Raw genomic sequence first — 14,831 nt, 5'->3', positions numbered from 1 at the left:
TTTATTTAAGAACGCTTAGGTCCATTTAAAAAGTTGAAACCTTCCAATTAAAATCATGACGTCAGTGGGATTCCACCATATCTGCAATTGTCAATATTGTTTAGAATCTATCCTAAAAATATTGAGTCATTACTGCAATGAATCCTGGGTCGTCATTCAGCAAGTTAATCATGACCAACTGATTACAAGACATAAAAACTGACCTCCAGCTTCCTGATGGTAAACTAAAGGATTATTCTGTATCCATTATCGTTTGTTACAGTTTGAGTTACTCTGGGTGGAATCTCTCCGGCTTCCAGCATGTAGGTTAACATCTCTGATCAGTGTCATTTGTTGTGCTGGGTTGCTTGTTTAGAGTCAAGAGGAGGACGGAAGCCAGAGACTTCAGGCATCAAGCTCCTCTTTTGTGGAACCAGCTTCCGCTTTCAGTCCCGGGGGGCAGACACACATTTTCACATTCATCACTGCTGCTCGGCTGACCAGTGTTTGCCGTCAATGACTTCAATGTTGTTTACAACTCTGGGCTGCCGGTCAGGAAATGACATCTGGCCAGATAATGCAGATCAAATGCCCAATGAGGGATTAATAGATATTATATTAAGTCCCTTCACCTCACGGTAATCCTGCCCAGGGAGGCACACCTCATTGGTCAAAACCCCCGGCCTCAAATGGTGTTTGCTAACATGTGACAAAGGACTTTGAGGAGCTGGTTTTGTTGTAACAAAAAACTATATTGATTTATTCACATATCAAATACATATTTTGACTGACACAATTGAATATAAATGCAGACAGAGCAGTATAAGTGTAAAATGTATTAAAATATCTTCAATTGGTTCAGGACATGTTGACACAAGGGTGCAACCACAGTGGATTATACTGTATTAGTCAATGTATTAGTCAGTGTCCTGCACTGATTACAAACAGTAACTCATTGAAAACAAATAATCATGGAAATCGCTATAAAAAGAAATAGTTACTCAAACTGTCTAATTAGGATAGAAACACATGATGTGCAGCCAATGATAATGTGGCTTGTATTCTTCTAATGAAGACAATCAGAACTGTTTTATGGCTCTATGAAATACACAAAAATAACACAAGTGAAAATAACTTTTTTTTTTTTTAATGTGTGTAACATATGAGGTACCGATTGATCTCGCCTGAGGAACCTTAAAGAGCATCTTCAGTAATCAAAGATGTACGCGTTTCATTCATTCACATGCAGTGAATTTAGAGAAATAAACTGATTTGGAGTTTTTTCAATGGAAATCTCCTGTTTCATTTGTGACCACTCACCTCCAGTACAAAACAGCAACATACTGCTAAACCAGAGAACTATTTGAATACATCATTACAACGCTGCCTTGCATCAGAAAGAAGAAGAATATTGCTTTCTGTTCCTGATATCTTGTCGTAAAATGATTTGCCTCAGTAATTCCCATTCTGTTTGTGTTCACATAATGCCTGTAGAGCTAAATGACCAATGGTTGAGGAGCATAATGACTGAGATGAAATAAAACTGAGGAGAAAATTAGTTACAAAGCACAAATAAGAGAAGGGGGAATTTGGGGAATTTTACAAAAAGGCCAAGGTGTGTAGATATGTGAGGCCATCGGTAAAGTGTATGTCCGGAAGTACTCTAAGGTCAAGGGAGTAAACCATAGTGAATAGACTTTGTGCTGCTGATATACAGGCCATACCCAGCACCCTAATCTGGGTTGGAGAACCGGGGTTGGGGCTCTGGTGTTGGGGCACCGGGGTTTGGCTCTGGGGTTGGGGCACCGGGGTTGGGGCACCAGGGTTGGGGCACCGGGGTTTGGCTCTGGGGTTTAGCTCTGGGGTTTGGCTCTGGGGTTGGGGCACCAGGGTTGGGCCACCAGGGTTGGGGCACCGGGGTTTGGGCACCGGGGTTGGGGCACCAGGGTTGGGGCACTGGGGTTTGGCTTTGGGACTGGGGCACCGGGGTTTGGCTCTGGGGTTGGGACACCGGGGTTGGGGCACCAGGGTTTGGCTCTGGGATTTGGCTCTGGGGTTGGGACACCAGGGTTAGGGCACCGGGGTTTGGCTCTGGGGTTGGGGCACCGAGGTTTGGCTCTGGCGTTGGGGCACCGGGGTTTGGCTCTGGGGTTTGGCTCTGGGGTTGGGGCACCAGGGTTGGGGCACCGGGGTTTGGCTCTGGGGTTGGGGCACCAGGGTGTTGGGGCACCGGGGTTTGGCTCTGGGGTTGGGGCACCAGGGTTGGGGCACCGGGGTTGGTGCACCGGGGTCGGGGCTCTGGGGTTGGGGCACTGGGGTTGGGGCACTGGGGTTGGGGCACTGGGGTTGGGGCACCGGGGTTTGGCTCTGGGGTTTGGCACCAGGGTTGGGGCACCAGGGTCGGGGCTCTGGGGTTGGGGCACTGGGGTTGGGGCACCGGGGTTTGGCTCTGGGGTTTGGCACCAGGGTTGGGGCACCAGGGTCGGGGCTCTGGGGTCGGGGCTCTGGGGTTGGGGCACTGGGGTTGGGGCACCGGGGTTTGGCTCTGGGGTTTGGCACCAGGGTTGGGGCACCAGGGTTGGGGCACCGGGGTTGGGGCACCGGGGTTGGGGCACCGGGGTCGGGGCTCTGGGGTTGGGGCACTGGGGTTGGGGCACCGGGGTTTGGCTCTGGGGTTTGGCACCAGGGTTGGGGCACCAGGGTTGGGGCACCGGGGTCGGGGCTCTGGCATTTGTCCTGGATGGATTTGACTGGTTGCTGTGTCTCCTGAGGCTGTGCCGACTGCTGTCCTCACAGTGGGCTGGTTTACTCTGGTTTCTTCTTTTTACCACCTGAATTTAACCTGATTAAAATAACTATAAAAGAATAGGGTTAGGGTTAATTTCATTAATGCCTCATTAATTGTCAAGCCTTCTTTTATTAGTTTCTCATGAACTAATGCTTTGTTGGCAGTTAGTATCTCTAGTGTTCCTCATTTGCTTTCCTCATTTGGTAACTACTCAAAATGTTGTATCCCGTGTTGTAAAGTGTTACCCAAGTGTGGTGCAGCTGGCAGTGACTTTGGCAAGAATTAGATGTATTTATATGCTTTTTGAGTCGTCTTAATGACTATCTTTTACAAAATAGCTAGAATGCTCGTTATGGGGAATTAAGATGAGAAATCACACGTTTAGCATATGCATGCACGTGAACCTATTAAGAGCGACCGGCAGAACAGCCAAAGAAATCCATCCCAATGCTGCGAGGGTAGCCTTCTAGCACCTTCAACGCCACGGGGTCAAATTTCCAATATTGCAGTCCACTCAGGAAATTAGCGTAACCTGTAAGAGGGCGAGAGAAGAGAGAAGGCCACAGTCAACTGTGGACTTTTACCACTCACTAGGCCTCAAATGTATCCTTTGGGTGCCGAGTCTCACCATATATGTCTCGAAAAGCTGCATCGATATGGCCGGGCACTCCTCCCCACTGGTGCATGCTGCGCGGATGAACATCCACTACTCGATTCACTTGGGAATCGAAGGGCCAGTAGGAAGCAGATTTGAAGATGTAGACTTTCTCAACACGGTCCTCATCCCATTTCAAAGCCGCTTGGATATCTGTGACAGGAAGACCGAGCTGCCGCACTGAATCTGGTCCTGTGATCTTCTTCTCGGCATCAAACACCCAGTAGCTGTCACCTGTCGTGGTAGAAAGACATAAGTAAAAACCCAAACTGCACCTTAAATGTCATAGACTACTGTTAATATCATTTTTACATATTTGAGACAAAACATTCTATTTTGTTATTGAACGCAGTGTTTTTGCAGAGTGGGATTGTGTGCATTATGGTCTACTATAACTGATTTATATAAAGTACCCTCCAGAAAGCATCTGTTTCCCCTCTGACCAAACCCAGCTTCACCCATGAATCATTTGGGGTGTTGGACAGAAGCGCTGCTCAGTTGCACCTGTAGCCACATCCAGCAGTGATGTCATATATGACGACACAACCGAGACTACACTTTAATATTTTATAGTTGACTCACTGTAAGTCAGTCTGAGGGTTTTCCAGACATCCCACTCCTTCACAGCCTGTGGCTTACAAACTCCTCTCACAAGTTGGGTGTTCCCAGAAAATAAAGGGGGGCGTACAGAAGCTCTATTGAATTTTTAGTTGTCTCAGTAATCCCATTTTGCGTTCCCTATCATCTTCATTTAGTAACCTACATGCGTTGAAAATCTCATTCAGTCGTTCAATCATATTTTCCACATTCAAACTGCCGTCTTTTTAAGTTGTCTTCTGTATGACCGACCTTGGAAGAACCAGATGTTGCCATTCGTGTCTTCGTACGCAGCATCGATTCGGTCGGGAATGCCTCTCCAGTGACGTGAGGCCAAGGCGGGATAGCCAGCTTGAAGCTGCCTATCCCGGATACGCCAAACATACCGGGACTTAAAGAAGAACAGCTCCCCCCTGAACGTGGAGACGGCATCAAAGTTTGTTCTGCAGGCGTCGAACTGGGGAACAACAACACACACGGCAGAACGATTCGTCTGTGGACTAATACGCATGTTCAACTGACGAACTCTTGAAACCCAATGCATATCTTTGCAGTCCATTGGGACGGTCCTATCAACTACTTCTGTTGGACAATACATCGTTTTTTTCATGATGATTATAGAATTGTGCAATAATGCAGATCCACCAGTGTTGGCTCGATTAACTCATAATTCATCATAGCGAGCGACAGCTGGGATTTGTACTGGATGATATTTGGTATCTTTGTCGTGTTTTCAACTGAGTCAAACAAAATTGATGTACAAATAAGAAAAGGATCAAATCATTGTTGTCCGACATACAGCAATATACACGGATTACAAAGTACTACACTGTGTAATATCCAAGTAAGCTTTTCCGTTGAAATAATGCTTGTCTCAGTAGCGATTTCCGCCTGACGCCGGCTCATTCGTGTACAAACACTAATGAATAGTTTCCCAGTGGCTCACCATGTCAATCTCATTGGTCTCAGTGACGTCGGGCTGTGCGCGCAGAGGGGGCCCATATAGATACTGGATGCCCCTCTTGTCATCCTCGCTGAGCTGCAGAGGGTAGGAGTCACTGTAGAAAGGACACATCACAGCATCAGGCTCCAGGGAGTGCTGCAGGCCAAGGACATGGCCAAACTCATGAGTGGCCACTTGTGCGAGATCAGTGCCTAAACATGACAGCAAAGCATAAGGGGACAGTGACACTAACGTAAGTAGTTGAATTGGGTTTTTAAAATCTCACAAATGATGAGTTTTTAAACAGTTGTTCAACATTCATGTATTTACTCATTCAAAATGCAAGTTGAGGTTCACCTTATTTGCAATAATGACAAGAAATGTAAATAGTTCAATCAATTCAATCAAAATCAATTCAAAACAATTGCATATTGAGGAAAGGGGATTTTAGATAATCATCTTGAGGACATCAGGACCACAGAGAACCTTCACATCTTCAGACTAAAGACACACCTCTTCAGACTCTACCTCCACTAACACACTAACTGTAGCACTTTCTACTACTTTCACATTCTACTTATAGTGGCTCTTATCTATAGCAAATTGTACATTGGCTTATTTGATTAAATTGCACTTTCTTGTTTCTCGTTCTTCTGAGTTTGTGTCCTTATGGTTGAAATGCACTTATTGTAAGTCGCTTTGGATAAAAGCGTTAGCTAAATGACATGTGATGTAATGTAATTGTCGAGGGGTAATGAAAGGGTCAATCTTGAGAAAACGTTGAATAATTTCCTGTGTTTCGTGCAGAAAAACTAAAAGCAATTTTTCTCAATTGAGAGAAGTGTCGGATTTCTATAATAACGTCTGGTCTTGTGTCTGATTGAATACCTCAGATGTTTACTAAAGTGTTGCTTGAGTCTGAGTTTTTTTTACATTTCTAACAATAATGTTAGATACTAATGCCAACCCTAACTGTGTATCTACCTTACTAAAGATATCAATGATCGTAATTGAAAAAAGAGCCCTACAATTGGGCAATTTATGCTTCCTTGTGCAACTCCATCTTCTACTGTAAAGCTTCGACTAGACTCTTTTCCTTCCCTACTACTACTGCAACTAGACTCTTTATTTCTAACTGTAACTGTCAATGTGGGTCTGTATTGTATACAACATTTGACGTAAGCTTGCTGCTCTTTTTTAGCAATGCAAAATGTACTGTTGCATCAGGGATTATCCACTGTACTATTGCTGGAAGTGGAGGTGATGGACTGAAGTTCAGTTGGTCATTGGGCTTTCTGAACATTAGCCCAATAACTCAAAGCCAACTCTTTCTTTTCTTTCTTTCTTTCTTTGTAATTCTAGAAGCATTTCACCCGTTTCCACTTGTGTTGCCGTTGGAGTTGTTTCAGAAGCCTAGTGCCCGATATTAGATTTCATCTTGTGTTTTTGAAGAGGATCTTGCTGCTGACCGATACATCACACTCTAATCTAACATAGATCTAGTTCATCCATAGCTTTCACTGCCGTTTTGTCTGCCCCCACAATCCTTTCCCACCAAACACCTCATTGAATTTAGCACGAATTTAACACTTTGTTACATTTATCTTCAACTTTTGATTTGATGAGCGTGTGTGATCCTTTTGTCGAACCACAATTGCAATCATTTGTTTCCTTGTGAAGGACATATTTTGTCTTCTGTGCTGAAAATGTAAAAATTTGTACGACCAACTGGATCTCTGCAGTTCCTTTACTATGAATTCCTCATGATGTTTGATGAGTTGTATTTCTCCCTTTTCTGAAACCACTGCTGTTTGGATAAATAGAATTTGCTTTCTACAAGATATGTTGATCTTTCATTGATCACATCACTATCAGTCTGTGCCATATTTCCTGGGTTTGGTTCAGGTAATGTGTCCTGAGATTATTCAGTTATAGGTCTTTGCCTGGGGCTGTTCATCTGTTAACTAACATGGATCTTGTTATTTCTGCGGTGTGGGAACAGGGAGAACATAAAACAGGATCAATATTGGATCTCAAGTTATTTCAAACATTACTCACCTGTAATGTTCCCCACTGTCCAATTCTCATCATAGTCAAAGTGGACTTCGCCCTCTCTTTGAGTCCTGGGAAAAAAGGCGTGTGCGAGGATTCCTCCAGGGCCGTCAAAGGGTAAGCTGTCGCCGTGCCAGTATCTACACAAGCGGTTTTTATTATTATTATACACAAGCAATGTTAAATGTAACACACATGGTGCTAATTCGATATGCTAAGCATGTTGGAAATCCTGGTGGGAGAATGTAGACAAATGTTTTGTTGGCACTCAACACACATTTATCAATTCTAATTGAGAAATATTTTGTAGCTAACTAGTGAGCAGGAGTTATTATGCAAAAAAATAAAATAATAATGAGTGCGAGGAACCACCATTGGCACCATGTGTTTCTCACACTGCTCGCCAGCGACTATCTGTGGCCGCCTGGGCTGATCCTACGAATAACCAGTCTACGATACAGGCACCAGAGTTAAGCTTCATTTCCTACCGTGATTTCACCAGAGCTTTTCTAAAGGTTTTAAATATTTTAACTGAGAGCTCAAAGTGGCAGCAAAAAAAGATCCAACAGAAAAAGTAAATCTATGTAGATCAATCTCTCTCTCTCTCTCTCTCTCGCTCTCGCTAGCTGTATTTATGTATAAATAAATACAGCTATTTGTCTATGTTTTATAAAAATTTAAAACATCAAATAAAAAACATTTATAACTAAGTACCTGCACAACCAATGATATTTTAATGTGCATCAAAAAGCCTTTCTCCAAAAATGTTTGCAGATGACACAACCCTAGTTCTTGTGCATTAAAAATCTAATTAAATGATTATGGAAGCTGATGCTGGTTTAATTCTATATGCTCCATCACTAAGAGGGCTCAGCAGAGGTTGTTCTTCCTGAGCAACGTGATCTCCAAAACCTGTTCGTAAAAATGTATACGAAATATTTGACATAGAAATTCGTAACAATACATACTAACTGGCGGTGGTTAACCACGGCCCTTGAGTGAACATCTCACCGCCATGTTGGATTCTTGAGTGAACATCTCTCCGCCATGTTGGATTTTTTGAGGGGGTTAGGGTTAGTATTGTATCCTTACAATTTAACATTTATTTCTCGTTAAAAATGCAATCATAACACGTTTATTTTACATTAGACTTTAAGTTAGACCTCTCAAAGTGTGTCCACGGGGTGCAGGTCCCCATTCACTTTGAATAGGGTGACGTCATCTGTTGCAGTCCGTATTTATTTCGTATGTATCACTACGAATTTGTATCTTCAAGATTTTCGTATACATTTTCCGAACAGGTTTTGGAGATCAGGCTGTCCTGAGGCAGCTGAAGAAATTCAACCTGCCAAAGACAATGATGGTGCACTTCTACACGGCCCTCATCGAGTCCATCCTCTACTCCATCACAGTCTGGTACGCTGCAGCCACAGCCAAGGACAAGGGCAGGCTGCAGCGTGTCCTCCACTCTGCAGAGAGGCTGATCGGCTGCAATCTGCCGTCCCTGCAGGACTGCATCGGCCAAGAAAGATGGTAGCCGACCCCTCTCACCCCGGACACAAACTTTGTGAGCCCTCTTCCATCTGGCAGCAGGCTGAGGTCCATCAGGACTAAGACCTCTCGCCACACAAACATCGTCCCGTCAGTTGGGTAGTCATAATTTTGACTTTCTAACCAGTCTTTTTTTCTAGTGGTGTTTCCTTAGGACTTCATTTATATTTCTTGAATTAGTTGTAAGGCTGTTCACTAAATAGACAATGATACTTTTGTTTGGCTAATCCTGCTCGGAGCCTTCATGAGTAATCATGAGATAACATGCGCTTTGCTGTAAGTAGGAGTATGTGACTGTAAGTATTTTAATCTCTGGGAGTGCCTTGGCAGCGAGGGTGGTTACAGCTCATGAGATACTTCTGGTGCCTCTTTCTTACCTGTTGAAGTCGATAATAATGTCAGCTCTCTCAGTGTTGACCTCTTTAAACGTCAAAGGAGTCACTGCGCCCCACACTCCAAATGCCTCCTGGAGTATGTGCCGCACTTTGCCCTCACTCATCTGCCAGGGGAAACGGACAATCCTATTGGACACACACGCTATGAATATTTGCATCCTGTAAACCCGTATAGGCATCCAAAAAATAACATCTGAAGACTAACAGAGTCGGTGAGAACACACCATCTGTCTCGTTTCCTCTGTTGGTGCACTTGATGACATCACTGGTGATGTCATAGGGGTTGCACCACAGTTATTAGTTACACCTGGATAAGGTGCAAACTAGATGCTGCTAATTGAAGGCCCTATTTAAGCAGATGCTTTAGGACGTTACCTGGGGAAGGAGAAACATTAGTGTGTAGCTGTGTGCACTAATCTAAGTTGCCGTAACAATGAGAAGAGCTAGATTCATTTGAGTTAGTTGTTTTTTTATTTTGTTAATTTAGTGTTGTATGTATGTTGCGTTACGCATGTAGCAGAGAGCCTCATGTAAACAAGCCCAGGCCTCACCAGACTGAAGCAAACTCATTCTGCAACCATCGGACGTTACTGGTAAAGACCTTAGAGGTCCTCGGCAAATCAAAGGTTAGGATGAAGAAAGTTAATAAAACGCATTAAAGTAATGGAAGATGCAGGGTAGCATAGCAAACTAATGTACTTACAGGCGGAAGGTTTGTGTTTCTTACTTGTAAGTGAGGTCCGTCTTCTCCCAGCGGCGTCCAAACAGAGCAAATCGCTTCCCGCGCTGCATTCGACTCAGGCCTCCCTTCTTCAGGTCACGGTGCAACACCTTAACCTGCATGAAGGTGGAGTAGTCTGGAACTCCACAGCGAGGACGCCGCCAGAACCTGGTGCCATTTTTGGACTCCGATGGAGACCTCAGATGGTGCTCTTTGTTTAGCACGTCCTGTTCATGTGTCCCCCTGTTGCTTTGAGGCCATACCTTCAAACAAAGGCACATCCATGACGGTCATCATACAGGAACAGGCTCTTTGGCAGCTATGATCAATTACACATTTCATTTCCCAACTGAATATTGCAATCTCCGTTTCTATCGTTCATTGCCGCGTGGCTTTACTTCCCCAGGTCGCAGTCGACTTTGGGGTTTGTGCCGTGTTTGGCTGCCACAATCCTTCCTCCTCACACAGTCTAACTTGCTGATACACCTTGGTTCTGTTTTGCTGATTTGACAATTGGAGTCAACGAGGTGAGCCGTCCCATTAGCCTATGATTGGTACAGTTCAGCTTCAAAGTTGCTGAGGAGCCCATTTCAAAGCCAACAAGCTGGACCAGTAGACGCGGCTGTGGAGACGATGGAAATTGTTGGGTGAGAACTGTCACGTGGGTGAAAGTCTCTATTGACTTTCATCATCGGATTCACTAGTTGTCATATTAAGGAGCCTTCGATTTATCCAACAAAACAAGGCCATTTTTAAACGTTTCCATCTGATATGAGCAATAGTTTCAGCGCTGTGAGACTACATCACGTCACAGGTCATCACTAAAGCCTGAAGGACTTAAGGCCTGAAATATTTACATACAATTAGCAGCAATGAGGACTTAAAATGTACATTCACAGATAAACTAAGCTCTGGAGAAGGAAACGGGCAGCGGACCGTAAGGGACATTTTGTGGTCCTTGACCCCTTTTTACGATCAGTGTCATTTATTTCATGGATGCGTTATTTAATCCTCTTGGCAATGACGGAATCCAGTAGCTTCACATACAACACAGATACACACAGGACACAAATAATAAGGACCAAATAATGAATTGGAAGTCAGTGAAGTGGGTGCAGAACGTATACAGAGAGCTGTCACTGCACGTCCCTCATTCCTCTCGTCCTCTTTCACCCACGATGACCAAGAGAGAGATTACTTAACAATAAAATATTGTTTGTGAAAGGCTGACGTCAACAAATACGTATTAAAGCAGTTTATTTTTTGCTCATGAGTCATTGGAATGTCTGTATGAAGATGCTGTTTACATCCGACGCAGAGATCAGAGAAACACTACCGAACATTTTGGATTAAATCGAGTATTGGAAACGCGAATGCGGCGCATTCCCTTCCGATGTGACCTCCGTTAGCGCCGTTTAGCTCTCTGCTGCCGACTGACAGGTTGGATTCACAGAGCAATACGTGTCTGATCAAGTGAATTAATCCGAAGGTTTTAGGGCCGTTTGAGGCTCCGCTGTGACCCATTGTGAGCTTCCTCTCTCACTCACCCTCACCGATACGTGCAGCGTGTGTGGTAGTGATGCAGTGGTGGCACAAAATGTGACAAAATATCAGAAACAATTGCCCAGACAGCGAAACGAGACGATTGGTTTGTGCATCCCCAGGAAATATAAATGCAAAAAGGCTTCTTCAGTCCACCTGTTGAGCAGCACTGAGACATCTAGATGGTAAATGCGCTGCGTGGTGAGTGAGTGTTTGTTTAGCGTCTGTGTCTCCGTGTCGCTGACGTCAGGGAATCCAACTATAGAAATGGCTCATTACCGGCCTGTCCAACGGGCCTCTCCTTAACGCTGCTTCCCCAGCACGCCACACAAAGCTCAGGGCCCAACGCTGGCACCAACCCGACGCCACGACATCACGTGTCCTCTAATGAGAGCTACAGAGGGCTGAACACCACACGGCTCTGCAGAGGAATGAACCAATAATTACTTTCTAAAATCTCATAGAGTGCCTCTCAGAAGCATTCACCCACTTTGCTGTTAGACCTCACAAAGATCCGCTGCGACCAATTGCTTCACAAGTCACATAATGAGTGACCGTCTGCAATTACAGGTGTTCTGTGAAGGCCTCAGTTTGTTAGAGAGAGCATCACTAAACAAAGAGCCTCACAGGGACAACGGTGTAGCTAAGTATGAGTTACGTTAGAGAGTCGCAGGACTCACGCCTTCAACCATAGTTTATGACAAAGAAAAGCAGCAAATATTCCCAATGAGAGGATACACTGGGGTTATTATTGTTTTAACAGAAGCGATTGCTTGACTAAAGTCCCAGCTTGCATGACTGGAACCTGGATTGAAGACGTTTTGACCCCTTATACAAAATTGGGGCTACGGGCCGCGAGAGGCTGACAGGCAGCTCAGTGAGGGACAATCGCACACGTGTGGGCAAGAAGCGACTTATGATGTATAAACACAAAGGCCCATTAAAACCAAGCTGTCTGGTATGCCGGGGGACTCCTGGAGACAGAGCCAACCTGTCCCCACAGGACCCTGGCTTCCTTGAAACGCCGCCCCAAATTGACGTGCCAAGCCTCAACCCAAAGTAAGTGGTGAGCCCGTCTTCACGGGGGGAACGTTGCTTTACAGATGGCACCGGTTACATCTGTTACAAACATGGAAATACAATGTGTGCCTGCAGGTATGAACACGCACAAGATGGAAAAAATGTCCCCCACACACAGACACGAGTGTATTCTGAAAAGCTCAGCAAAGCTTAATCACACACAGTAAGCAGATTCCTGGAAGGTCCCTGTTCAGTCAGGTCAGGCCGCCTGCGTGTTGTGCAGGGAGCGTGTCATGAGCGGGTTTGAAGGATGCTGATCTCACATAACTAACGTGCAATTCTGACATGACCACCTAATTCATCACACTACGAACGGGACGAGATCTACTCGCACAGACAGGCTCGTACAAAAAAGGATGGATATTGAACCACAAAAATAAGACAGTAGCATTCTTTGTTTGGTGGAGACGTTATTTACAGGATAAAAAGCCTTGAGGCGGAACAGATGACAGACTGATCGCTCATTAAACCTCTTCTCCACTCAACCTTTCACTCCTGATACCGGAGCTTCAATGCTGCTGTTTCGTTGATAGACTGTATGCCTCACTCTTTGTACGGGACTTTATTCTGTTAAGGATTGACTCGTTTAAGGTTAATGCCTTTTCAAACTCAATATAACAAAGAATAAGATCATAGATTTAGTGAACTGTTGTTACAGTAATAAATTGTAATTCAATAGAAAGTGTTCAGACTCAACAGAAATTACAACTCCAGTACAAACATTTGTAACGCTGCAGCAAAACCTTGAACAGGAATCTTAGTGTGGTGATGTAATAAAATGATGCCTCTAATCTAATTCCAATGTCGCCTACATTCTGCTCACGGATATATCATAACAACATGCTTCATACGGGGGGGAGGGGGGGGCAAATGAATGATTATTATCATTACCAATTAATGTGATGATACATTTTTCAATGAATCGATTAGTTACAGTATGAATGACATAGTTTCTCAGCGCGCGTCCACCGTGAACTCGGCCTCCATCGGAGTCGCCGCTGGAGTTTGAGCTGAAGGGCTTTCTGGCATGATCTCATCTGAATTCCGCTCAGAAATGACCCGTAGGCACCGATGACCGGCATTTAGATTTAGATTAGAACCACAAAGAAATAGAAAATCTTTTTGCTGATACGGAGACATACAGTTATCACAGTAACCTTAAGATTAAATCAGCCATCTATTACCTCGACTACAGCTCTAACGTTTGCAGGGTTGTGTCCATGTAGCAGCGGCAGAATTGGTCAGACAAATGACCGTCAGGACGTCTCTCATTGAAGACACGTTTCACAGCGGGGTGCCAGCTGGTAAAGTGGACGCACCATTTACTGGGTTCCAATCTGCATGTGAGCCTTCGCTGCACGGCCCTCCCCGTGAGTGATTAAAGGCCAAATGGACCAAATGTAATCTCATAACAGGAAAAGAAAAGGCTTTTATGTGGTGGCCTCCAACATGTTTTTCGGGTTTCTTTGCATTTTAGGAAGATTGACCAACACGATGAAGGATTGTATAATGAAAAGCTGTGTTTGTGGTCCTCTCTGGACGGCTGTTTTCTGCAGACACTCCCCTGATCCCTCCGAGCAGCTCTCCGCTCTGCCGTTCGCCCCGAGTCAGCAAACAGCACCGCTTCTGAGTACAGGTTTAGTACAATGACTTATAACGCGCACAATGTCTCATCTTTACTTCTGGAAAAGGAATCAACAAAAGTACAGAATCTCATCCACAAACGGAGAAAACAACTGCAGGACTCACGAGTTTCACAGGGTTAATAATGACTTCAGATATTTCATGTTGGGTTGAGCTTATGAGAACAAAAGCAGTTACAACAACAGACCTCTGAAAGCTGGCAGGGGGCCATGTGTTAAAGAGACACGAGTGTACGGCTCTCTCAACGTTTTGAACCACTTGTGGCTTAATGAGAAATCTGTCACGGGACTGCAGCTTTTATCTGGGCTTTGGTGACAATAAATGACATGAAGACCCACTGATTTGTCTTGATCTCTCCTGTCACACACACACACACACACACACGCACACACACACACACTGCATCATCTTGTCTGCCTGTCCAGCTGTGTGCGGTCGCTTCACGTTAATAAAGTCCCTTGCTCTCTCTGCGTAATGCTCAGGTGTCCGCGTTGGACTCACCTGTGGCTGCTCGGACCTCCCGCTGAGCGGAAGAGAATGCACGCAGAGGAAAAGGTGCAGAGGCAAGATCCCGCAAAACACGACGGGCGCAGTCCGCATCTTGTTCTCTCGCGGGGTCAATGTGCTTGAGTAACGGTGCGAGCGGAGGGACAGGACGGGGTGTCTTTGTCCTCCCCCGACGGCACTGCGCTCTGCGCGCGGATTTAACCCCTTCCGCTCCGCGCGCAGGAGGACGGATGGAGCGCGGTGAGTTATAGGTTATCAATTAGTATGAATACGTTTATTTCGTATATATGTTCCTGGTATTGTCTTTGCTAACTTATTTATTTTTATATTGTTCATTTTTTCTCTCCATAAACTTTGTGAGTATGTTGTTGACATGT

The 14,831-nt window shown here is 44.8% G+C and overlaps 2 protein-coding genes across 2 annotated transcripts; both read right to left on the bottom strand.

Moving 5' to 3' along the window:
• Positions 1-710: 710 nt before the first annotated feature.
• On the bottom strand, positions 711-2,710 carry LOC120832190 (uncharacterized). The gene has a single exon (XM_078088340.1). It carries the CDS (start codon positions 2,708-2,710, stop codon positions 1,712-1,714), a length of 999 nt encoding a protein of 332 aa, XP_077944466.1. The 3' UTR covers positions 711-1,711.
• Positions 711-14,648, bottom strand: LOC120831645 (stromelysin-3). The gene is made up of 8 exons (XM_040197234.2): positions 14,449-14,648; positions 9,688-9,944; positions 8,943-9,086; positions 7,021-7,154; positions 4,966-5,174; positions 4,272-4,476; positions 3,396-3,656; positions 711-3,299 (listed from the first exon to the last, which is right to left on the bottom strand). Exons 1-8 carry the CDS (start codon positions 14,545-14,547, stop codon positions 3,175-3,177), a joined length of 1,434 nt encoding a protein of 477 aa, XP_040053168.1. The 5' UTR covers positions 14,548-14,648; the 3' UTR covers positions 711-3,174.
• Positions 14,649-14,831: the final 183 nt, after the last annotated feature.

The sequence above is a fragment of the Gasterosteus aculeatus genome, chromosome 14, assembly GCF_964276395.1.
Source record: "Gasterosteus aculeatus chromosome 14, fGasAcu3.hap1.1, whole genome shotgun sequence".
NCBI classification, from domain to species: domain Eukaryota; kingdom Metazoa; phylum Chordata; class Actinopteri; order Perciformes; family Gasterosteidae; genus Gasterosteus; species Gasterosteus aculeatus.
This window is presented reverse-complemented; position numbering and strand designations above follow the sequence as displayed.